We start from the raw sequence: 23,615 nt of genomic DNA, 5'->3' as shown, positions 1-23,615 counted from the left end.
GATGCGACTATGATAATCCCAACAGCCCAAATAATCTTCATCTTTCGATGTTTCCGCCGCATTCGACTCTTCACATCCGTCGCCTGCCTCTTAAATTGACTTGAGGATTCTGCCAGTGCAGCCGTTTGGTTGTTAAGGACATCAAGATTCTCGCCTCGTTCCGCTATAGTGCCGACATTTTTTACCGTGTTGATTGTGACAACCCTTAACTCTTGCCGCGTTTCGTCCAATTTGTCATTTCTATCATCTTTTATCAGATTGACTGATTCCTGCTGACGCGACTCGGTGCGATCAAAGGGCATCTTGGAAAAGTCGGTAGTCTTGGAGCTACATTAATATCCGGCACGTTAGAGCTAATGCAGAACAAGATGAAGGAGGGTGCCTGGTGAAGCATACTAGAAGAGGTCGCCGTCTTGTCCTTGCTGGATGACTTTTTGTCTTGTAAGTCGGTATGTTGATGGTTGTGCGGGATGGCAAGAACTTTCTCAGTAGCTAGGTGAGATGTCGGGAGAGCATATTCATGTATCTACGCACTAGGTAGGCATGCGATCGCAAGTCAAGGGTGCATGGATCTTTTATTAAACAGATAAACAACTAAAAAACTCCCAAACTACACGACGTCATCTTTCCTCAAACAATCAACGGCAAAGGGCACACGGCACACAGAGCATGATGGAGTAATGGTGCTTGTGTGCTAGCACTGTTCAATTTGCCCGCCCGGTGGCGTTTGTGGGGCGTATGAGGACAAAGCCGGTCACGTGAGACAATTTTTGGCCTTGATTGCTGGTCGCATCGTGTATGAGGCCAACAAAGGAGAAGCTTTGATGCCATGGGTTTGCACCTCATTGTTGCTACATGGGCCACATCTTCCTTTCACCGACTTGCTTTGATCATATCGAATGAGACACAAAAGAATGTTTGTTGAATTACAACGGCAGGGGACATGATACACCTGTCCCGACAAGTGGCCTGGAGAGCCTGCAGGCTTCACAACAACATCCAATGTCGGGCTGCGTCGACGACTCCGCCCATCGGATTGGGGGGCTCAGGTAAAAAGAAGGCAGTGACAAAGAAACTGTCTTTCGAAAAGGCCCTCAACAGCCCGAAGAACGAACCGAGACCTGCTTCAAAGGTCGTTGTTCGTTCTCGCGCGAACTCAGTATGTTCAATTTTAGTGAACACTCCCTGGCAAGCAGATGACTGACCGCAACCGTAATGAACAGGTGAGCCAAGGGCATGATCCGAAAAGCAGGTTAAGGCTCGGTGTTGGTAAGAAGTACACTGGTCGCCACGGCGTATTTCGATCCACAGTCCTCCATCGGCTGCAGGTCGTGCTCAACAATCGTTCAGCGTCACAGCCAGCAGGCCAAGGTATAGCAGAAGATGAGTTGAACAGACAAGCGGCTCTATTCATGAATGCGATAGACCATGCCTTTCTACTTGCAGAACAAAACGTCACCCGGCGTGACAAGAACCCCTTGTTTTGGAACCTGCGAGATGCATTCATCACCCGAGACATCAAGGGCTTAACAAAGGAACTCCAGTATTCTTTCCAGTCCTTCGTGGTTCGACAAACCTTCTCCAAGGAGCTGGAAGACAACCAAAAACGCCTCCTAGATTTCCGGTTTCCTCACGAGTGGTTTCCGGCGACGCGCACCATGCAGCGCACCATCCACGTGCACGTTGGTCCAACTAATTCCGGAAAGACTTACAATGCTCTCAAAGCCCTTGAAAACTCCAAGATGGGCGTTTATGCAGGACCCCTGCGATTATTGGCTACGGAAGTGTATCAAAGACTCACGGCCAAAGGTCGCCCGTGCGCCTTGATCACTGGCGAGGAAGTTCGCATACCCGAGGACACGGACCAATATTTCTCAAGCTGCACCGTAGAAATGGTCCCGCTGAATACAAAGTTCGATGTTGCTGTCATTGATGAGATTCAGATGATTGCTGACCCCGAGCGTGGGAATGCATGGACAACCGCTGTGCTAGGTGTACAAGCCAAGGAGGTGCATTTGTGCGGCGAGGATCGGACTGTGCCCCTTTTGCAGGCGCTTTGTGCCAGCATCGGTGACAAGTGTGTTGTTCATCGCTATGAACGGCTTAGTCCACTCAAGACGATGGATTCTGCCATCAAGGGTGACTACAGCAACCTGCAAAAAGGCGATGCAATAGTTGCCTTCAGTCGGCTATCACTCCATGTCTTGAAACGAAACGTTGAGACCGCGACTGGTCGAAGATGTGCGATTATCTACGGGTCATTGCCACCTGAAGTTCGGGTGCAACAAGCAGCCTTGTTCAACGATCCGAACAATGACTACGACTTTGTTGTTGCCAGTGATGCGATTGGTATGGGCTTGAACCTCGAAATTCGCCGAGTGGTGCTCGAATCAATCACCAAGTTTGATGGCAACCAGAACAGACTGCTCACGTATCCTGAAATCAAGCAAATTGGCGGTCGTGCAGGACGGTATAGAACTGCGCAAAGCGCCGTGGGCGTGAATGCTGAAGAGGCCGAGAAGGAAAAGATCGGCCTGGTAACAACAATGGACCAAGCCGATCTTCGCAATGTTGAGAGAGCTTTTCAGAAGAAGGTCAACGACATTGAATATGCCAGTATACAGCCGCCAGCCGGCATCGTTGAACGATTTGCATCCTACTTCCCACCAGACACACCCTTGTCATTCATCTTGATGCGAATCAAGGCTGCAGCGACTGTCGGGCCAAGATATCGCCTGAATATCAGCAGTGATGTCCTGGAAATCGCCGACATTATCCAAGATCTCCCCCTGACGATTTACGACCGCCTGACATTCTGCTACTTGCCCGTGGCATTGCGAGCGGAAGGCGCTGTTGATGTCTTGCGCGCTCTTGCGCGAGTTGTGGCCAACAACTCGGCCGGTGACCTGCTTTCTATTAAAGAAATACCACTCGAGTTCTTGGAGGTCAAGATGGAAGACTATTCAGGCGGGTCCCAGGAATACCTATCCAAATTGGAGGCGCTGCATGTCGCAATCAACCAATACCTTTGGCTGTCCTACCGATACGCCGGCATGTTTGCAAGCCAAGCACTGGCTTTCCACGTGCGACATCTTGTCGAAGAGAAACTCATTTCCACACTAGATCGTCTTGATTTCACAGAAGAACAGCTCGAGCACAAGCGGAAGAACAAGCGGCGACAGGCTCGTTCTCGCGATATCAGCCGAAAAGCGATTGGTGAAGAGGACGGTCATGAACTGGAGCAAGAGCATGAGCAGGATGACGCTCAACTTCCGGCATCGTCCGGCAAGGGCGAGAAGCTCAGCGGAGGGGGGCAGCATGAAAAGCCCATCGAGGTTGGATCAATGTGAAGTGTGTGTTAATTCGTTAGAAACCGGCCAAAACGGCGTGTATAGTACATCTGAAGAGGGTATGATGGATACTCTTGGTTTTGCATAATGGATGCATTGAAAGGCGTTGAGGATCTTGGGTGGACAAAAGTATCTCTTATAAAACTCCCCTTGTTTACTTAAAGCGGTCACACACATGGACAGTGGATATGCTTGTACACTACTCTTCTTACCTCTTACTCCTGTATTGATAGCTGCTCATGTTGTCTTTAGAAGAGTTAGGCGGCAATGAAAACGGCGGTTTAATGATGTGCGGTGCGAAAGAAAACGGCACCTGGGGAAGTTTGGGATGAGGCTGCATGTGCGATTGGCTCTCAGGCTAGTACTTGGCACCAAGTAACATGAGCTGCATGACGAGGTTTGGTGGCGCGGTTCTTGCAAACGCGACTAATGACGGAGCACATGTGATGAGATGCAGAAGCATGATTTATGCTTGCATATTTGGAAATGCCCAGGCTTGGTTTTTCTCTCAGCCCTTCCATGTTGCCCTTTCTTCAATGTCAACTTTCCCAAGTCGTGGCGACTTGCTCTTTCTTTTGTTTGGTGGAATAAAGCTACGCGTGTCTACGTGTCGACGGTAGCTTATTGAGCTGACACATCGACCAGCTCTAGCTCCAGCTCCAGCCCCACTGTCTGTTTTAAATGTCACTGGTTCTCTTCTTTCCATTGAATACTCTTAGGGCCTCTTTTGTTGCATTTTGGTCCCCTCTGGCTAACCATCGACCGCCACCCATTGTCCAATGCATTTTCTAAACGATCCTGCGATCTCATCCGAATGAACCGACTGAGTTACGCTGAGCATTTGCAGGCGCACCCGTCCTAGTTACTAGTCCGGTACAAAGTGCGCGTCGCCAACGCGTCTCCAGCTCGCGTTGGCCATCCTGCTACTCTGATCTGTTTTGCTGTCGCAAAATTATCAGCTTCTTCCTTCCTCACGCGTCGAACACAGCCTCGCTGCCATGTTGCCCGACATCACTTCATCACGGGAGCAGCTGGGCCCGTCCTCGCTATCCGCAAATGCGACTCGATCCGCGCCGTACTCCTACCATCCCCCGAGCCCTCCGTCTATTCCCATACCTCCGCCTAGGTGGTCTGCGGACCCTGAATGCGCCATGGAGCTCCTGCCGTCGTTACAAGATGGGGACCCAAGCCAGTTGAACGATATACAAATCATTACTCGAAATGAGAGACAGGTCGCGCACGATTCTTCCGATCTTTGGGTGTATGGTAATCGCTATCGGGCGCAGGCCATTCTGGACTTTCTCTATCTCGGTCCAAATTCCGTCATGCGCGATCATGCCTTTCTAGAGCGGGAAGGTATTACTATGATACTCATGGTGCGCCCATGGTGCCTCGCCGCGATGGAATCATCTTCCGCAAAGACGGCCAAAAATGAACTGAAGATATCTGTGGAGTATATAGATGTGAAGGGCCTGCACGACCTCATTCGTGCGTTTCCTAGGGCGGTTACGCTGATAAACGATCATTTGTTGGGTAGAGATCACTCTCGGTCTAGCGACAGCGATAGAGACGCATGTGAGATGGACGGGATCATTGCGCCATCTAGCAGTTTCCGTCGGGGCAAAGTGTTGGTAACGTGCGTTACGGGGATGGACTGGTCACCAGCTATTGTTGCGGCATACGTCATGTCCGTGTTTCGCAAGGATGTGGTGACGACGTTGCAATTCATTGGCTTGCAGAGAGTCTGTTGCGCATTTGACGATGATTTAAAGCGCATTCTGCAGTCGTGGGGAGATATCCTTTCAGCAAGCTCGGCGGTTGCCCAGCATGCACACCACCAGGGCCTAGAAGCGGCAGAGCCTGGGCTCGGCCAACGAGGAAAAGGCTCTGCAATGGGAGCCGGGGCCTCGGCGCCAAAGAGGGGATTGGATGACATGATGGATGTGAATGAGGATGATTGTCAGGACACTGGAGGAGCTTCCCCGGCGGACCTGGACAGGTTTATTGGCCGGGGCCCGTTCGCACCGTTTGCTGATGCCATGCATGGCAATTAGCAACCGCATTTGGTCGAGGTTTGGGGTCTGAGCGATACCAACCATGCAGGCTTGATTTTGGAATTCATGGAACCCAAGGCATTGATCATGAAGGTCACGCGTCAGGGCAAGCAAATCAACATTACCTTTGTGGCAGGCGTTCTGGACGGCATAAACATATGGAGATACCCCTGTAATAACATAAGGAACTCAATGGAGTTAAGGCGAGTATATTTTTTTAGAATTTGACGACAGGGTTGGACTTTATGTTCTGTATCATCTTGATGGACATGCAATCTGCCATTTTTGGTCAGGAAACGTGAAATGCCTTGTTAACAAGCCCATGTGACGGCGGCAAGCGTGGTAGGCAAATTGAGAAGATACCAGACTGATTGCTCGATACGGACCGTGACTCCGGACAAGTGAAGCTGAGGCCTGAAGTCTGCTTGGGCATGCTGCATAAAACATGTGATTTCATCCACCGTTGGTTGTGCGCGCGATGCTTTGTCAAGGTTTGCGTGGAAACACAACGGGGCAAAGCCGTTGTTGCCGCATCCCGAAAATGGAGTGACAAAGCGGTCAAAGGCACATGTTTGATTGCGTCAATATGCTCATAAGGTGTTACATAAATACCCGCCTATTTCTCAGTATCAGTGCACGACCTTGTCATTCAGCATGGGGCGTGTCGACGGGCCTGTATCCGCCGTGAACAATGCCCTCAGTGATCCGTGTTCCAGAAAAATGATTGTGCGTGCGTGCCTGGATGATCAAGCCGTGAACAATCTTCATCCAATCTTCATCTACTAGGAGAATTACGCCTTGTCCCTCGAACTAGCGCGGAGAGGGTCTGGTGCCCGTCACCCCCCCCTTTGTTCACTGTGAATTCACTTTGTCGTCACATTTCCCCCCTGCGAGCCGCACAACGAAGCGTCCATGTCCCTTTCATGGTATTCTTACCCATGGAGTTGCCAAGCATGTATGCCCTTTATGTGTCTATTCTCTCTTTCGCCTCCCCCCCCTCCCCAGCCACCCCGATTTCAAGCCTGTTTCCCATTGTCAAAAACCAAGAGAAAATCCGCCACAATGGCTTCTCGCCAACACAACCTCCGACCTGCATCGGCGCGCCGCATACCGCAGCGCTACAAAAGCAGGGACAAGGAAGGCGGCGGAGAAGCGCAAACCCGAAAGCCGTCTGGAAATCACACTTCGGCTTCTATATCTTCTGCGCGGCCGCAGAGTTCACGCCTCGGAAAGTACTGCGCGTTTCCGTCTCGTCCGCTCAACGATCCGGACCCGGGACCAAGTGAGTTGGTCAAGGCCATGGGAGAGTGCTGCTTGCCCAGCGAAAAGACGCAAGAGCTGGAAAGAATATTGAGAGGTGCGGATTCGCGCCAAGACCAAGGTGAGCGAGCCAGATTTCCCCAATTTTGGCCCGCGATGTCGTCCCCCGCGTGTTTGCCGAGCTGACGACGAAAAGGCACACAAGCGACTGCGACATCGCCGAGGATGGCTCTTGTTGCCAGACTGCCGCCCATGGAATCGGGCCTGGCCAGGTCGCCAGACGACTTGGAGGCACCGCTTGTCCGGGAGGAAATCGAGTGGGGGTCTGATTCGAACGACGAGCCGCCGTGCGCGTATTCCGACATGTCTGGCGCAGGTTCGCGCGGTGGCGAGCTAGACGTCCCGTTGGGCCAGCAGGAGCTGTTGTAGGACAACCTCTCCGCTGGTATTCAATGGGCCATGTGCCATGTACTATGTAAGAAGCACGCGTTCTGGGAGGTGGTGGACCTTTTGGAACTGGGCAAGGTTCAGGTTGAGCGTTTTCTCACCATGTATCTGGTAGAGCGCAAGCTTTGGGAGCTATACGACGGGAATGTGGACAATATCCCGTGGCGAGAGTTGGCGGCGGAGGCGGCGAGGAGAAATTGCCAAATCGCCGATTTGATGACCTTGTATCCCCCGGAACTCAGCACCGACAGGATCACTGAGGGGGATGTTGTTCAGGCTACGGAGTATATGAGGCGTCGGGGCTTGCATTCCGATGCTGCAGATCTGAAGGGCTGGATGGGCCTGAACATGAGCGGCTTTGTTCATCTGGACATCACGGAACCGATTTTTCTCCCAGGCAAGGACGGAGAGTCCCTTGGGAGGGCGCACCGTTCTGGGTGCATTGACATTGAGAAAATCAAGGCCGTGGCAATAGCCCAAGCCAGGAAAATGGCTGACGAAAGTGATCGAAAATGCTGTATAAACGACGCTTCCCTCGGTACGGCCCCCAGAGTCATCCCGCGCTCGGTACAGGACGAGATTATACGAGATGGCATCCACGTCACGCCGCGTCGAAACCGCCTTGTGCGCTCGGGGATTCTCAGCGACATGACTAGCCTTGTCCCAATCAGCTGGCACGAGAGCGACAGTCCGTTCGGAAGAAGCCAGCTGCTGGCTCATGATGGCCAGCCGAGCGCGCCTACGGATGGGAATGCGTATGAGGTACGTACGAGCGCGGGAGGACAAATGCCTATCTCGCCTTCGCAATGTGTGCCTGGCACTTTTGTCGGCACCGCACTGGAAGCTGGGATGACAAGGAAGGGCTTTCATCCAGCCAGCGCACAAACTAACCATCTACAGCCTCCGATACCCCAGTTTGCTAGGTCAACAACAGCCATGGCAGCGATGCAAAGCTTGATCAACTCCAGCGGAGCCGTGCAAGACAGAGACAACGGACTCTTTGGCACAGCCGCCGGGCTAGAAGTATCGGCGGTTGTCAGCGGCGGGCTGTCCGCCGGCTATCAGTCCCTGATCAACCGACGGGAGACACCGGCTAGAAGTGTAGATCAGCATGATACCACAGCAGAGGCCACGGAGCCGCCAGCAGCCCAGGGTTCCCGCAACCCACGAGAGTTTCGGAAAGAGATTGAAGCACTCTCGAATCCAGTTGCCGCGGCCAACACAAACAGCGAAAAGCTCAGACGGGCACTCTTGTCGAGGTTCAAACACTACCTCCAGGAAGACAACAAAGCCCCCGTAAGCAGACCAAGGGCTCCTCGTAAGCACACCCGGCGCCCCGTCCAAGAAAGCACCAGACACTAATGATCTCCCAGGCCCGGCACCGATTGAAGTTGTCGAAGACGACTCGGACTATACTCCTGGCCGCAGCACAGGGAAAAAACGCCGGCAGAGCGTGCAGGCGCAGAAAACGCCCGTGAAGCAAAGAAAACTTGACACGACGCCAAACACCCCAGTGCGATGCCAGTCCCGAGGGGCGCCCATGACAGGCAGCCCAGGAGAAGCAATCAAGCCTCTAAATTTAATTTCCATCGACCCAGGTCAAAAGGCAAGCGGGCAAGAGGGCGCGACCCTCGCCTCCCATGCACCGCCGTCGCCCGGCTCCGTCGTTGCCGTCTCCCCGTGCTCACGGCGCCCATCCAAGGGACCCGGCGCTGGCGGCGAGCCGACCAAGGGCAAGAAGAACGCGGCGCCCATCTTCGGCCTCCATCGGAACCAGGAGCTGACGAGGCCCGTCGACGCGTCCGAGAACGCCGAGTACGCGTGGTCGGCCGACGAGGCTGCTTTCGCCGCCAACTCCCAGTTCGCGCGGTATGCCCTGAGGGCGGACCGGCTCAGAAGCGGCTCGAGGCACTGGCCGGAAGATGCGCTGGCGGCGCTCACCAGGCTCAAGGACGAGTTCCACGCGGTTGAGTTCCAGCAGAGGGGCAGCACGACGCGCAACGCGGGGGAGATTAGGTTTGCAGGGTGCGCGAGCCGGGCTGTGTATGCCGAATTTGCGATGGAGGCAGAGTTTGCGATGGCGGTGAGCTGCGACGGGGGTGGAGAGGTGGATGGTGATGAGGGAGGGAGCTGAGCCTGCCACGATGTGAGGGACTAGAAATGGTGGCATGGGATGCATTGTTGGACATTTCTGGGGCCCATGTATGGACCGTGTGTACGGAGTAGATGGAGTGAGTACATGTAGATTTGGACTAGCATGGTTTGGCGTCAAGGTCTTGCTGATATCAACGATTTACAGAGCAGTTTAATATGTAGAGTACATACCTATATCGACGTTTAATTTGGCTTTTTAAAAGACGAACAAATTGGACGAGGCGCAGCGGGCGCTTGGAGAAATCCATTGCCCACGAATGGCCAATCAACGGTCGCTGCCAAGCTCAACTAGGCTAAGTTGTGGCCCAATTCGGCGGGTCTCGTCCAATCTTTTATTCGACTTGACCGGTTAATTTGGAGGCGGCTGTCCATTGGGGTCTTGAGTCTTGACCGTAAGTGACCTTGTAGATGTTTGTTGCGTGTGCACAATAGACAATGGCTGCCACGGCTCTCACGGCGCCTGGCTCGTGCGGAGTGGTTTGCCGCACAAGCCAGCTCATGGCATAGCGTCGCGGGACTTGACATGAAGCACGAGTCGTTTCTTGTTGGGCCAAACGTGGCAGTGTGGGCGTGACACAATGCCACGACACGACAAAGGGACAGGAGACGAGCCTTGGCAGGGAATTCAAGGCTAGGGGCCATTGGGGGCGCAATACTATAATAACATGAACAGCCCTGCCGCAGCCAAGTGCTGTATCATCTTTCCTGACCTTGTCGAGCACGGCGGTTTGTCTTGTCGCCAATGGCCATGGTCTGTCGACGTCGGGAAGCCGCCACCGTCAGCAACTTGCAATGCTGACTCGTCGCTCCTTCCGAATCGCTTCTCTCCTTTTAGCGAGCGCTGTTTTCTGGATATTTTTTCGATTTCTGTCCGAGCAGGAGATTTACTGGATCCCGCAGACGGCCTTGAGTCTGCGCCAACAGAGCCCCCTACGCTCTCCCGACGCTTCACCGGGTGCGACGGACAGCACCTCACTACTTTCAGACGAACTTGAAGCAACCCGCCAGCGCTGCGCGTCTCATGGCTTCAAACTCTTCATCCCCGCCGGCGCAGCCCGGCGCAAGGTGTACGACTTGTTCATGATCAACTCGGAACTCGACTTTCTGGAGATCCGCCTCGACACTCTCTACGACCACGTAGACTACTTTGTCATTGTCGAGTCACCGCTCACCTTTCAGGGCAGAGAAAAGAACCTCACGATCCGCGACAACTGGTCCAAGTTTGAGCGATTCCACCCCAAGCTTATATACCACCAGCTCGAATTCCCTGCCGACTTTGCACCCCGTCTCACCTGGGACTTTGAGGACCTCCAGCGCGACTCCATGCTCACCCAAGTCTTTCCCAAACTATCCGGCCAACAGGCCCCCAACAGAGGGGACGTCATCATCGTCGCCGATGTCGACGAGATCCCTCGCCCCGAAACAATCACCACCCTGCGATCATGTACATTTCCTCGCCGACTGACCCTCCACTCCAGATTCTACTACTACTCGTTTCAATTCCTCCACGCGGGACCGGAATGGCCCCATCCACAGGCGACGTTTTACCAGGGTCCTGACGAAACCATTACCCCTACGCACTTGCGCGTCGGCGACGGCGGCTCATTTTTCCACCGAGAACTTTTCGAAAAGGGCGGCTTGAAAAACGCCTCGTGGCACTGTAGTAGTTGCTTTGCCACCATTGAGCAGTTGTTGAACAAGATGGCGAGCTTCTCGCACATATGGATGAACGACGCCAAGTTTAGGGATAGAGACAAGATTGTGGAATCCGTCCGGCAGGGCAAGGACTTGTGGGGGCGGAAAACGGACAAGTTTGTCAGGGTGGACGGCAATGCCGATGTGCCGGGGCTGCTGGGCAGAGAGGAAGGCAAGAGGTTTGGGTACATGGTGAACAGGGACGGCGACGGCGCCGGGTTCACGGACTATCCTTAGATTTTATCACGGGCGTGGGGGGGATTGCTCAAAGGGAAAACGGAGGTTTATTCAGGAGTCCAGGACGGGCCACTGTGCCCTGAATGCCTTTGGGGCACACACACAGATCCCAATCTACGGGTCTTCCTGTCTGCAACTAGAATCCCCGTCTGAATCTACTACTTGTTCGGAGTTCATGGTTCAAGTTGTACAGGCCATGGCCCGAGCAGCCACCAAATCCCTTCCTTTGGCAACTGGCAGTCGCCCACAGAATGCGCTCCCTGAATCCGAGAAGACGTGAATAAGAAATCTGATAGTTGATACGTTCCTTCACTTTCCGAACCGGGTGTGAGGGCGTGCCCTGATACGAGTGCGAATCCGGTGTCGCCGCCGGTGTGCAGGCCGTGACGATGCTATCCCCGCAAGCTCGGCATGTCCCAGACCACCTACCTGCACAATGGCAATAAGAACACGGTGCGATGGGTCGCTTTCCGCTCCATAGCTTGGTCTGCTGAATTGCCGCAATGGCCTGCGGTTCGTCATTTAGCGGAGCCGGACGCTTGGCGACGACTTGCAGTGCTTCGGAGACGGCAAGTTGCCGTGTCGTAATAATTGACCGTTTCATTGCAGCCTTGTGACTGCGAGACGGGGCCGCCATGCTAGCCGTTTTGGATAATGCACGCGAGTGAAGCGAAGGAGTCGGTAGCGGAGGCTGAAGCTCGCACCTTGACCCGCCGGCGCCGAAAACGGATGCCGGCTCGGGCTGGGTTCGGGCCGGGCGGCCGGAGCTCGGGGCGTCGCTTGCACGCGGGGAGTGGGCAACGGAGGCGTAGACGATGTATCGTCTATTTGGACTCAACATGCAAGGAGATGCCAATAGTGGAAATTGATGCGAATCTTTTCAACTTTTCATGTGATCAACCTGGTCAATAGTGAGTCTGCAGTCTGCAGTCTGCAGTCTGCTGGTCGTTGGTGGACCGTGTTCAATCTGACTTGTCACCCAAGAGCCTTCCAACACTCAACACAGAAGTAGTATCCGTCCAATCACCGTGTCGCAAGCGGCGCAGGGTTAAAGTTTAATAGCTCTGGGGATTGGCGACAAGGTGTATCTTCGGGAGCGGTTCCATTGGCCGCTTAGCACTTGCGCAACTTGACAAGTCTGCGCTCGGACGTTGGCGGTTCTGCTGGCTTGACCTGTCCAATCAGGGCAATACCGTCTGTCGCCATTTCCCTTTGCTTTTGGTCCATGTTGCCCAAGTTGCCGTGTGCTTTGAAGCTTGACGGGAGCCTTATTGGCGGTCGGACGCAAGCGCCGGCGCCGTGGCTGAAGTTGTCAAGCACAGTCCTGTGAATGCCGATCCCCGTGCACCCGCCGATTATGCCGGTAGCCCTACCGGCTGAGTTGGCATGCGGGCATGTATATAGTCTTGTGAGACGTGTTGATTCAGGTGTAAGAAGCTGCAATTTTACGAATTCACCTTTGTGCCACCTAGAATCGTTGTAGTCATTCACCCTTGGCGGTGGGAGAAGCATGAAGTTGCAGCTGAGACTCGAGTCCAAACACGATGCGCCGTCGTATCGACCAGGCGATACCGTTCGAGGTACATTGCTGATATGGGGATGTCCACGGCGGAACGTGTCAAAAGTCACAGTCACCATGCGAGGTGAGAGCCGGTGCATCATCCAAACATGAATGACGGATGCTGACAACACGGCCAAATACCAGGCAGGGAAACGGCCAGAGTCTCTGCCGAGGCCAACGGCTCTTGTCCGAACCAGCTGAAATACACTGTACGTCTCCTCACTCACAGCCGAGCACTCACGCATCTTCATCTGAAGCTCACCGCTGCAAGATGTTCAAGCAGTCGCGGCACCTCGAAGCGAAGCAAGTCACCGGGTCGGCCGCCGAGCCTCACGAGCACACCTATCACTGCCCATTCGAGTTTGAGCTGCCGACAAGTCTGCCCTGCGCCTGCGCCGGAACCTGCGCGCTCCCGCCGTCAATACACGCCGACACGCCCAAGGCCCGCGTTTGCATTTCGTACTCCATCGCCGCCCGCGTGCAGCGCCGCGTGTTTCACCGGATTACGAGGACAACGACGGCGAGGCGCGAGATTCAACTGACCAGTAGTCCCTGCATCACGGCCCTGCCAGCATCGGCCATCGCCTCGCTGCCAGCCGAGAAGCTGCGGAGGGACAGCGGCATCGGCATCGAGGACTCGACGCTGGCTTTGCCAAGCGGCTCCCTCCCCCGGTACTCGCCTTCGTTGCGGATGGAGGTGATTCTGCCGCAGGCGCCGGTTCTCACCCGTGGACGGGGGACGCCGGTGCGCCTGGTTATGCACACGCCTGCCGAGATGTTGCGAGGCAGTGGCTTGTATGTTCGGAGCGTGAGCATGCAGCTGAGGATGTGCGTCTCGGTGCGCATGCGCAATACGTGGCATCACATTATACAGTCGCGGCGTGGGTGCGTCATCGGCGGCGTGGTGCCTATTCGTGCCGAACGCTTTGAGCTCGAGCTGGGCGATTGGGGGAGCTTCATTGTCGTACACCCCGATTGCAAGCCTTCGTTTGCCTCGTGTCTGCTTAATGTGACGTATTCTCTTGAAGTTGCCGGCGGCATATCCAAGGGTGTAGACGGTCAGATACAGGTACGTCTTTGCCTTGGACCCCGGCATGGTGATTTGTCCCTGACACACGGCAGTATGTGAATACGTCTCTGGACGTGTTGGTGATGGATCCTCCTCCGTTGTATGAGGAGATGGATTCTGGCGAAACAGGGTCGTGATACGTCTGCCGAATCGGCCGTGTATTGTCGAGGCGGGCCGTCCATGGGGATCTGCTGGTCCGACGGTTGAGTTGGACTTGTGCGGTGTGCCACCGCCGAGGGGCTGAGGCCTTGTACGACTTGCCGACTATTTTTGACCATTTAAGTTACTTGCAGGGCTGATGTAGTTATCTCCCAGCTAGTCGAGTCAACTCTCCAAACATCTAGGCCTTGGTCGTGAATGCAACGCTGACCATTTGGCTCCGGGGGCCTTGTTTCTTCCTTGCCCACCTGTACTGGCTTATTATGCGTAATTAGCGGATATTTCTGTACTACCCAAGTTGCCTGGGGTTCCGTCAAGGAGAGTTGGTTGGGCGCTTTCGTGCAGTGGGAATTGTGACGCCGAGATTTGCTGACCAGCAAAAGGGACGAGAAAACACTGGCACGGGTGAACAAGGCTGTACATGGCGGCAGGCTGCTCGAAGCAAGGTTAAGGGCGTGGCTTTGCAAGACAAGACGCAAAAATGTCTCGTATGCGCGATTTTGAGACATGACTTAGATGTCATGCAGATTCTTGAATCAACCTCTGTTCGTGTCTTCGTGATACGTAAACCGTCAGCGTTTACCCATTCGGCTTCCATACTCACAGAGCCTGAGGATAGAGGTGTGTCTGTGTGCCCAACCGCTGCTTCTCGTCTGCCGTCACAATGGTTTCTCTGCTTGACAGCTTTCGCAAGGCCAACAGCGTAACGCCGGTTCGTGTGTCCCACGGCACGTTGACCCTTTGACAAGCAGCCACGGAAAGGAGCGAAGAACCTCTATTGGAGGGCTTTCAGTGAGGCTTCAAGTTCATGCTAATCGGAGTGACGCCCCGGGATGCACCGCGTGCGGAGACTGCAAGAGAAAATATGCCGTGTAACAGCGGGTATACAGCGGTAGGCGAGACGTCCCTGGCCAGATGAGGCGCCTGGCTACCATCAGGCTTTATATTAAAATACATTACGGAGTATATTATAGTAGTCTATAGTAGTTCGTACTGGTTTATGGGCAAATATAGTCTCCCACGGACTGTAGAATGGCTCTGTTCAAAACAGGATTCACATGGACGCCAACGTGTATAATCAAGTGTAGGCGCACGAGCGAGCAACCCGAGTTAGGCAACCATGCCTCTGAGCCAAGCCACCCTTCCGAATCAAACCCTTTCGCGATGAGGGCTGTCCGGCTCATGCAATGTCGATCACTCGGCTTACCTGGATGTACGGACCCTGTACCTGGTCACACCTACCTGCTTCTGCATCCCCAAGGGCCCAGTGCCACCCTACCAGAACAGGGTTCTCTACATTTACATAACAAGATGGTAGCCTGACAGAGGGGAAAAGGCAGTGCCGCGCTCCATGTGTGATACATGACCTGATGTCCCGTTGCGGCACATGCAGCCCGGCCAAGCTGATTGGAAGCGGACGGTCGGCACCCTACTTGCGCCCGACAACCCGCAGGTCCCTTCTTTTCCCCACGGGGAAATCTATGAATTGTCCCGGAATGAGATATTTCCCTCCAAGGTGGGTGGGAGCCGAGGCCATGAAACAATGGGACGGGACTTGCCGGCACAGGGTACACTTTCGGGCGAAAAACTAGACAGGGGGTGTATATGTGCAGGGGCTATGCTGTCTGGTATTTTCAGAGTGATTTGAAGTTGAGAAATATCATGTCTATTTAGCAGCATCATGTACCTGGATGGTCTTTGAACAGCGTATCAGATGAATTGCCACAGAGTAACAATATCCCCCCGGCTCTGCGGATAGCCGTGGCAAATCACGACTGTAGACGCGCGAAACTGATAATTCGAGCAGGTTTGTGTTCTGGGCCACAGCATATCCCACCTTGATTCTTACAGACTGGTCCTTTATTGCCTCAGGCCTACGTTGTAATACAGCATATGTATTCTGCTGCGGTTAAACGCGCCATTGGGGGAAGTCCACCATGTTACAACGGCTTTTTTGGCATCCTGTTGCTTGGATTATTTTGAAAGAGCCTCGTTTTACCGGCCCCAAGCCAGTGTATATTCTTCCTCTCTAGAAGTTCAATCAACACTCCTAATCCCCCGTGTCGACGGATGAAATACAGGGCATCTACACTAAGAGGTATACAAGGCAAAATTATAACAGGCACCAGTAACATTCGCTTTTACTTGGTGTGGTTAAACTGTCACACCCTGGACCAAGATGCCTACAGGGTCGCATGGCAGACATGGCGGGAGTATCTTGATGGCATAAACTTGGAGCCACAATGTTCCCAGCTCACAAAGAGTCCCCTATGTACTATTTCTTGTCAGCATTCTGCAGAAGCATGTCTTGGAATTTGTACCCTGATTGGGTCCGGCCCAGTTCTGCATTTCAGTCCGGCCTCCCATATTCGTCCTCGTACACGGGAACCCAGACACGGTCTTCCATCCGGAGGACTGTAATTATTGCGAGAGACTGCAAGTAAAATGACGACGCATGTCAGAATATTGGCCCCTTCCCCGCAAGCACAGCATACCGTCGCACCAGGCATAGCCCACTTTGCGAGGAGAAGAGTAATACCAAAGCTTTGGCGAGACTCTTACCCAGCGGAATCGGCCGATTTGGCTCTCTTGTCAACGGAGAGAGACGCAGAGACGCCTCGGGGTCTATGGCTCCTGGCTGACGGACAAAAAATATAAAAATCCCCCTTCATCCCGCTACCAAAAGTTGGACAGACCATCATCGACAAGCTTCGTTCGTGAACATCAAAACTACCAAACCACCACACAAACTCAGACCCAACACCCTCCAAAATGAAGACCACTCTTGTCCTCGGCCTCTTCACTAGCAGCATCCTCGCCGCCACCGTGGGCGAGGGCGTCAAGCCCGCTACCAAAGACTCTTCTGCCCTGTCGAGCGTGGCCCAGAATCCCATCAACATCGCCGCCTGTACGTTGATTCCTGAAAACCTTGAAACCTCACATCTTCATGCCGAGGGACTAACCGTGCATAGCTGGGAGCCCGGATGCTTGGTGCGGAGGGTTCACTGCCTACCAGTGCTCTGTTTTGTGCGGCAACTATGGCTATAGCTGCTACTACTGCAGCGCTAGCTACTGCAACTGCGTCAACTCTGGTTGCTAAGTTGAGATTTTGTGACCTTGCCGGTTCACTTTGCTTGTCAAAGCGGTTCGTCGAGGTCCGGCCGGCCAATGCCCCGGGGACAGAGTTGAAGGATTGATGGCGCACGTGCTTGGTATCAGACCGGACATTCTTTTAGTTCATGAGTATATTTAGTTGATTTTTGTGTCCTTGGACGAAATACACGCGTTGGCTGGCTACATGTCGGACTTGCATATTCGTGATGCTGTGCTTTGCGTAGTATCGGGATGACGGTGACCGTTAAATCCAAACACTGCTTTTATTCCATATTCTGAAATATGCATGCTTAGGGGTTATGCCAGCAGACGTTACTCTATAAGAGACGAAGTACTGAAGTTATGTAGTGCAGTAGTAACCTGCCTGTCGGCGTTTCTGAACCGAGTGTAGATTTGTCACAGCCGCACAGAGGATGCTGACAGCTTGTACACAAACACAGCTTTCCAGTGAGTTTAACAAGAGTTTCGAATACTAAAGTGAATTAGTGGATTGTATTATTTTCTCGCATCGTTGGAGTTGTGTTGGCGACGGGCCATGTCCACTCAAGTCCGTTGACCACATCGGCACCAAGTCTTCCAAAACAACTTGCAATGCCTCATATTGATTTCTGCCATATAAACGCGACTACTCGTAGCAGCATCTTCGGGAATTTGGTCCGAAGCCGGTAATCTGTGCCGATCGGCAATTGCCCTGTTTCCTAGGTGGTCGCCCAGCCCGTCATCTTTCGTCAGCAATAAGCAGCCACCCAAGATGTCAGCTTGCTCAGAGGCGTCTGTCAGAACCAACACTGAATTATATAAAGGCATCTCCTCCATGAGTTCTTTCAACTGAATTCCCATCCAACAGCTCTTCATTGACGCCAATGCAGGCTAGCACTGATGAACCGGCTATACCTTTACATTGCCCTTGGCGCGGTCATGGCCAACTCCATCATCGAGCTGGCCTTTGTCACCAACATGGTCAGTTGGCTGCACGGCACAGCCAGTGCAACATTCTCCATTGCGTCCAACGGCACGACCTTTGATCTAATCGGCGTGCCGAGAAATCTTCTAGTCGACCAAGGACACTCCAGCAATGGCGCCGCAGGAACGGCATTCGTCATCGTCGGCCTCGGCGGCGTGCTTGCCCTCTGGCTCCAAGGCAGGTCAATGCATCGCGGGCAGAATTCAAGCAACCTCATCTACCGCACGTGGCTGCTGTTTACGGTTCTGGCCACCGTATTCACGCTCGCCACGCTGGCTTACGTCTTTGCTGTAACAAACAGCCACAAGGGGCAGGTTATTGACGTTGACCTCGCCGCTACGCTTGTCGACACGAGATACCCCAGAGACAACTGGACGCCGCAGGGGTGGTTTGGAGCGGTTTTGCGTCTGGATCTGGCGAGTGCGAGCAAGAGGAGGGATGTCATACAGCACTTGCGCATCATGCATGGATGGCAGTATAATTTGATTCCGATGTTTCTTCTGCAACTCATTCTGACTGTTCTTGCCGTTGTTGATGCTACTGAGGTTCGGAAGTGGAGGAAAGTTGAGTCTGTTGAGGATTATAAGTGAAGATGTTGATGTTGGTCGTTGATGTGTCTGTGACGAATATTTGTTGACAAGGTTGCAGGTGGTAGACCGGCAATAGAGATGAGGAATAGAATTACTCGGATATGTAGATTGGCTCTACGCGGAGAATGGATTAGTAAATGACACATTTTGCTTCATCTCGAGGTACCATGGCTGGGGGAATTCTGAACGAGACCATGATGTGGACCGACAAGGTTGCACACATGACGCATAAAATCGCCTCACATAGTTGAAGTGTGCTCACAAAAAAAAGCCCGCGGGGAACTGGAGAGCGTCCGACGTTTGATGATAACTTCATGCCTCCAAGGCGTCTTTGACTTGCTGTGCTGCGTGCTATGACGCCAGACTCTGGTGTTTGTCAACAGAGCAAGCATGTATTCCATGGATTGACAGAAGATGTCATATGTGGTAACTTGAAAGATTGACGATGGAATCGGGTGGCTGGGCAGTGGATTCTAGCTTCATACATGTATCATGCATGTATGCCGAGAGCCGCACAAAGCGGTCTGCCTGCATATAGCTGCTGGGCAGCCCAAGGACATTCAAGCCTTTTCTTGGCAACCTGCTTTCTATCATGTCATAAGTTGTCTCGTAGTTGAGAAATGTGTTGGACCAGAAGGACAGACAGTTCTCGATTGTGTCACGTGTGCACAAGTGACGTCACCTTTCAATACAAATGCTGATATATTTATTTTCCAACGTCAATTTCGAACCCAACCCGTCTTTGGCATCTAAAGTAGCAAATCTTTCCTCAACGCTTCACCTTGGCATTTTCACCAAGATGTCGAACCCAACGGACTCAGTACCCGTCACCCTGTTGCACCCGGGCGACTTCAGGACGAGGACGATTGCGTGCGCAGCGCAGGGGGAGATGGGAGAGGCCGAGAGTCGTGGAGTGACGATGAATGTGGCAGCCAGCTTTGGCTTGGCATCCACGAGAGAGTAGCGGGATACGGGCTTGTGTGACTAGTAAATTACCATTTAATCGGATCTCGCAGACGGCGTCGTTGTTCTTTTCTGATGTAGGCGACTCTAGACGCTTTAAACGCTCACCACGTATTCCCCGACTATGGGTTTCATCCATTATTACAATTATAACACCGTATACTGATGTTCTCATTAAATAGGTAGTAGTAGTTTACGAACTCCTCACACTGCTTACTGAGCTTCTTCACTTTGGGAACAACGGGATAAACCAACGTGACTTTACTTCCTAGCCTTTATAGGGAAGAGAACCGCCATAATTGGCAAAGCACTACTCAGGGCAACTTGGCGAGCTAGGCCAAAGGCGGTTAACTGGATCAAGTTCCACTTCAACTGTCAAACGGCAAAAGCATGGCGGTTTAGGGTTAGATTTAGAGTTGGTCTTTGGATCCATAGAAACGAGGTTAGTGAATTTGTATACAGCGTTGACCGTCACAAGGGCAGAGCGCAAATAAATAGAGTTGGTAGCGTAAATAGCAGAAGAAAATATGTAAATTTTTACTTAATTATATAAAACTTATATATTAAAGGTAAATATAATATAAGCTATAATACTTATATATACAGCTCCTAATAAACAAACTCCGACTTCGGGCCTCGTGATATTTTTTTGTTGTTGTGTAAGTGTTGTTGGCCCAATGCCCCTTTGTTGGGAGCCAACCGTGTGACAATAACGACCATAACTTCAAATTCAAATCTTGCAGCCAAGTTTAACCTTGTAACTTGAACTTGAACTTTAAAGTGCCCCGGCCCTACTACACGAGTAATTTGATGACCTAGGCCACGTCTCGTTGGCATGAATTGCCCCCTATAGAGCCAATAAACGTCTGGTCTTGATAACAGTGCTTTGAGGTCCTGACTCGTGGGCATTAAAAAATATATTGCTGTGGATTGATTTTTTGGGTTATGAGCTTTTGGGGGCTTCTTAATCCAACAACAAGTAGGTATTTATGCATACATGCTATTGGAGTATGTCTTGGCTTCCGTTTCAAGATAGTATCTCCCACCGGCCCGAGTTTACGTAATTAAATATAATACCACAAAGTATTAAAAGTCTATTAAAAACCTACTTTTACGCCTAAACTTGTTATAAATACTTCTTAAAAATTATTATAATATAAGTTTATTATATACGGAAAGCTTTTTCTTAATATAAGTATACGTATCTTAGCAAAATAATATAATACTTGTAGTTAGGATAAAACAAGAAAAAATACCTAAGCCAGGTTACCGCATAAACCTGCTTTGTTATATTATTTATTATGTTATGCGCAGCCGAGAGGGCGTAAAGCATTTATACCCCTGTGCTGGTTTCGGCATACAATCCAAGTGTATAGGCAAATCAGCATACAGTCCACCCCCTGAATTATTCTTCATGCGTGGACCTGACAGGGCAGCTAGTAGTAGGTGGTAACATTAATTATGGCTTATATATTCCAGGAAATCAGGTATTAGAAGAGGTTTCATAAAAAGTGTTTTTTAATTGGTTAGTAGCTCCCCCCTGCCAGGTCACGCGCATAGAACAATTCAAGGCTTGGACTGTACATACTCATGGCCCACGTTCGATGCTGGTACTCGGCATCCCAACGGCAGCTGGGGTCAATGCATGCTACACTTGGCAATGACAACAGCCGAGTCGAGCAGATACTGGTCCAAGTCGGCTGCAACAATGGGCACAAGGTGACGGCCATCAACGCATGATGCATGGTGAGCTCAATGCCTGGCTATATTGTTAAGATGCTTTGGCTGACAGGTGCTTCGGCGACAGGGATGGCTTCTGGCCTGAATAATGAAACCATGCCGTATTACAGACCTTCCCCGTACATGGTGCCATGCTTGGCCCAGGCCGGCGTGAGTCTAATAATGAAACCATGCCGTATTACAGACCTTCCCCGTACATGGTGCCATGCTTGGCCCAGGCCGGCGTGAGTCTAATAATGAAACCATGCCGTATTACAGACCTTCCCCGTACATGGTGCCATGCTTGGCCCAGGCCGGCGTGAGTCTTGTCGCCTACGTAGCACGAAACTTTTCATAGCCAACGTGTGAGCCTCGCGCTCATATAAATAGCAAGCTATTCATACTTCAACCATCAAGCTTGCCTTGCTCAACAGTAAGTCATTCACTAGCCTCTTGAACCACCATCTACCCATCATCCCCAATCTTTTACCTGGATCATTTCGTCAAGTAGAAATGAGGTACTCCCTCGCCATTAGTCTGGCCAGTGCCGCCGTGTCTCTCGCCGGACCTCTTCAGACCAGGCAGGACAAAAAGCCATTCATCGAGCCGAGTTACGAATGCGGACATGCCAACGGGCCCAGCGGACGCGAGGACTCGGAAGCCTGCTCAGGAACTCTGCTCTACTGCTTTAAAAAAAACTATAAAAGCTTTGGGGAGCACTACAACAGCTCTAAGGCTTGCCTTAATACGCGAGAACCACCTCCTTTTAAAGAGCTTAACGTGAAAGACGAAATTTGCGACGAAATTACTATCAAATGGGGTTCAACCAGAGCATTAAAGGAGGATTGTCTTGGTACGTCTATTTTTTGCAACCAGAGGTGGTACGAGAAAACCGGCGAGAAAAACGGCGAGATGTACGACAACCCTAAGCAGTGCATCGAGGCTCGACGGCCGGCAAAGCCCAAGCCCAGCCCCGAGCAACCTACCGAGGCAGAGCTACCTACCGAGGCAGAGCTCTGTCCACAATTTAATAACAACAGGACTGCTTGTATTACTACAAAAACCATGTGCTTAGGCCAGTACAATACTAAGGCGGAGAGAATTAGGTGTATATACGCCGCCGCCGCCGCCGCCAGGGCCGCTGAGAGACCTACCCAGGCAGAGCTCTGCCCACAGTTTACTGGTGAAGCGTGGTTCACTTGTGGTTGGGTAATAGGAATCTGTGTGCGCCGCCACCAGACCAAGGCGGAGAGAATTGAGTGTGTGCACGCTAAGATGCCTACCGAGGCAGAGCTTTGCGCACCGTTTCATGGCAACAGCACTGCTTGTATGGCTGCAACAGCCGCGTGTTATAAGCAGAAAGGGCCCAATTCCAAGAAGGCGAGAATTGAGTGTGTGCACGCCGCCGCCGCTGCCGCCGCGAGACCTACCGAGGAAGAGCTCTGCCCACCGTTTAATGGCAACAGGACTGCTTGTATTGATGCAACAAGGGAGTGTTTGGGCCAGCACAAGGGCAGGAGGCAGGCGATAATTAAGTGTGCACACAATATCGCCGAGATACGTGCCGAGGAAGAGCTCTGCCAACCGTTTAATGGCGACAAGGACGCTTGTTCTGCTGCAAAATATGTGTGTAAAAAGTATGATGGCCTGCGACGTAAGGAGCAGGTACTTAAGTGTGTGCACGACCACGCCGCCGCCGCCGCCGGCCCTGAGCTACCTACCGAGGCAGAGCTCTGCCCACCGTTTAATGGCAACAGAGAGGCTTGTTTTGTATTGAGAACCTTGTGTATGCGCGAGGATAATGCCAAGAAGGCGATAATCAAGTGTGTGCACGACGTCGCCGCCAATCATGGACTTACCAAGGCAAAGCAACCTACCAAGGCAGGGCTGCCTGCTAAGGCAAAGCAACCTACCGAGGCAGAGCAACCTAAGGCAGAGCAACCTACCAAGGCAAAGCTGCCTGCTAAGGCAAAGCAACCTACCGAGGCAGAGCAACCTAAGGCAGAGCAACCTACCAAGGCAAAGCTGCCTGCTAAGGCAAAGCAACCTACCGAGGCAGAGCAACCTAAGGCAGAGCAACCTACCAAGGCAAAGCTGCCTGCTAAGGCAAAGCAACCGCGCAAGAGCTCCCTACCGAGGCAGAGCTCTGCCCACCATTCGATAAATTTGGCGGCACGGAGGCTTGTCAGGCTGCAATAGATTTGTGTGGACTGATATACGGCCAGCACATGTCTAAGGAGGAGATGATTAAGTGTGTACACGCCGAGGCCGCTGCCGCC

General features: G+C 52.4%; 9 protein-coding genes across 9 annotated transcripts; all 9 read left to right on the top strand.

Annotated features, from left to right (window-relative positions):
* Positions 1-943: 943 nt before the first annotated feature.
* On the top strand, positions 944-3,350 carry MAA_08192 (ATP-dependent RNA helicase SUV3; the record flags this gene model as incomplete). The annotated part of the gene is made up of 2 exons (XM_007826190.2): positions 944-1,159; positions 1,224-3,350. 2 exons carry the CDS (start codon positions 944-946, stop codon positions 3,348-3,350), a joined length of 2,343 nt encoding a protein of 780 aa, XP_007824381.2.
* Positions 3,351-4,348: 998 nt separating this feature from the next.
* Positions 4,349-5,404, top strand: MAA_08193 (dual specificity phosphatase; the record flags this gene model as incomplete). The annotated part of the gene is made up of 1 exon (XM_007826191.1): positions 4,349-5,404. The coding sequence occupies one exon, from the start codon at positions 4,349-4,351 to the stop codon at positions 5,402-5,404; it is 1,056 nt and encodes a 351-aa protein (XP_007824382.1).
* A 1,062-nt stretch (positions 5,405-6,466) lies between these two features.
* On the top strand, positions 6,467-7,093 carry MAA_11074 (phosphatidylcholine-hydrolyzing phospholipase C; the record flags this gene model as incomplete). Its single annotated transcript, XM_011413040.1, has 2 exons — positions 6,467-6,785; positions 6,861-7,093. 2 exons carry the CDS (start codon positions 6,467-6,469, stop codon positions 7,091-7,093), a joined length of 552 nt encoding a protein of 183 aa, XP_011411342.1.
* A 120-nt stretch (positions 7,094-7,213) lies between these two features.
* Positions 7,214-9,245, top strand: MAA_08194 (uncharacterized protein; the record flags this gene model as incomplete). The annotated part of the gene is made up of 3 exons (XM_007826192.2): positions 7,214-7,873; positions 8,012-8,429; positions 8,485-9,245. 3 exons carry the CDS (start codon positions 7,214-7,216, stop codon positions 9,243-9,245), a joined length of 1,839 nt encoding a protein of 612 aa, XP_007824383.2.
* An 812-nt stretch (positions 9,246-10,057) lies between these two features.
* MAA_08195 (glycosyltransferase family 17) lies at positions 10,058-11,197 on the top strand (the record flags this gene model as incomplete). Its single annotated transcript, XM_007826193.1, has 1 exon — positions 10,058-11,197. The coding sequence occupies one exon, from the start codon at positions 10,058-10,060 to the stop codon at positions 11,195-11,197; it is 1,140 nt and encodes a 379-aa protein (XP_007824384.1).
* A 1,510-nt stretch (positions 11,198-12,707) lies between these two features.
* Positions 12,708-13,964, top strand: MAA_11073 (uncharacterized protein; the record flags this gene model as incomplete). Its single annotated transcript, XM_011413039.1, has 4 exons — positions 12,708-12,840; positions 12,903-12,967; positions 13,030-13,827; positions 13,881-13,964. The coding sequence occupies 4 exons, from the start codon at positions 12,708-12,710 to the stop codon at positions 13,962-13,964; spliced, it is 1,080 nt and encodes a 359-aa protein (XP_011411341.1).
* Positions 13,965-16,758: 2,794 nt separating this feature from the next.
* Positions 16,759-17,086, top strand: MAA_08196 (uncharacterized protein; the record flags this gene model as incomplete). The annotated part of the gene is made up of 2 exons (XM_007826194.1): positions 16,759-16,894; positions 16,959-17,086. 2 exons carry the CDS (start codon positions 16,759-16,761, stop codon positions 17,084-17,086), a joined length of 264 nt encoding a protein of 87 aa, XP_007824385.1.
* Positions 17,087-18,018: 932 nt separating this feature from the next.
* Positions 18,019-18,654, top strand: MAA_08197 (40S ribosomal protein s10-like protein; the record flags this gene model as incomplete). The annotated part of the gene is made up of 1 exon (XM_007826195.1): positions 18,019-18,654. One exon carries the CDS (start codon positions 18,019-18,021, stop codon positions 18,652-18,654), a length of 636 nt encoding a protein of 211 aa, XP_007824386.1.
* A 3,195-nt stretch (positions 18,655-21,849) lies between these two features.
* On the top strand, positions 21,850-23,535 carry MAA_11072 (uncharacterized protein; the record flags this gene model as incomplete). The annotated part of the gene is made up of 1 exon (XM_011413038.1): positions 21,850-23,535. One exon carries the CDS (start codon positions 21,850-21,852, stop codon positions 23,533-23,535), a length of 1,686 nt encoding a protein of 561 aa, XP_011411340.1.
* Between the last annotated feature and the right edge of the window lie 80 nt (positions 23,536-23,615).

The sequence above is a fragment of the Metarhizium robertsii genome (assembly GCF_000187425.2).
Source record: "Metarhizium robertsii ARSEF 23 chromosome Unknown MAA_Scf_4, whole genome shotgun sequence".
Taxonomy (NCBI): Eukaryota; Fungi; Ascomycota; class Sordariomycetes; order Hypocreales; family Clavicipitaceae; genus Metarhizium; species Metarhizium robertsii.
Note: the sequence above shows the minus strand (reverse complement) of the source record. Positions and strands in the feature narration are given on the sequence as shown.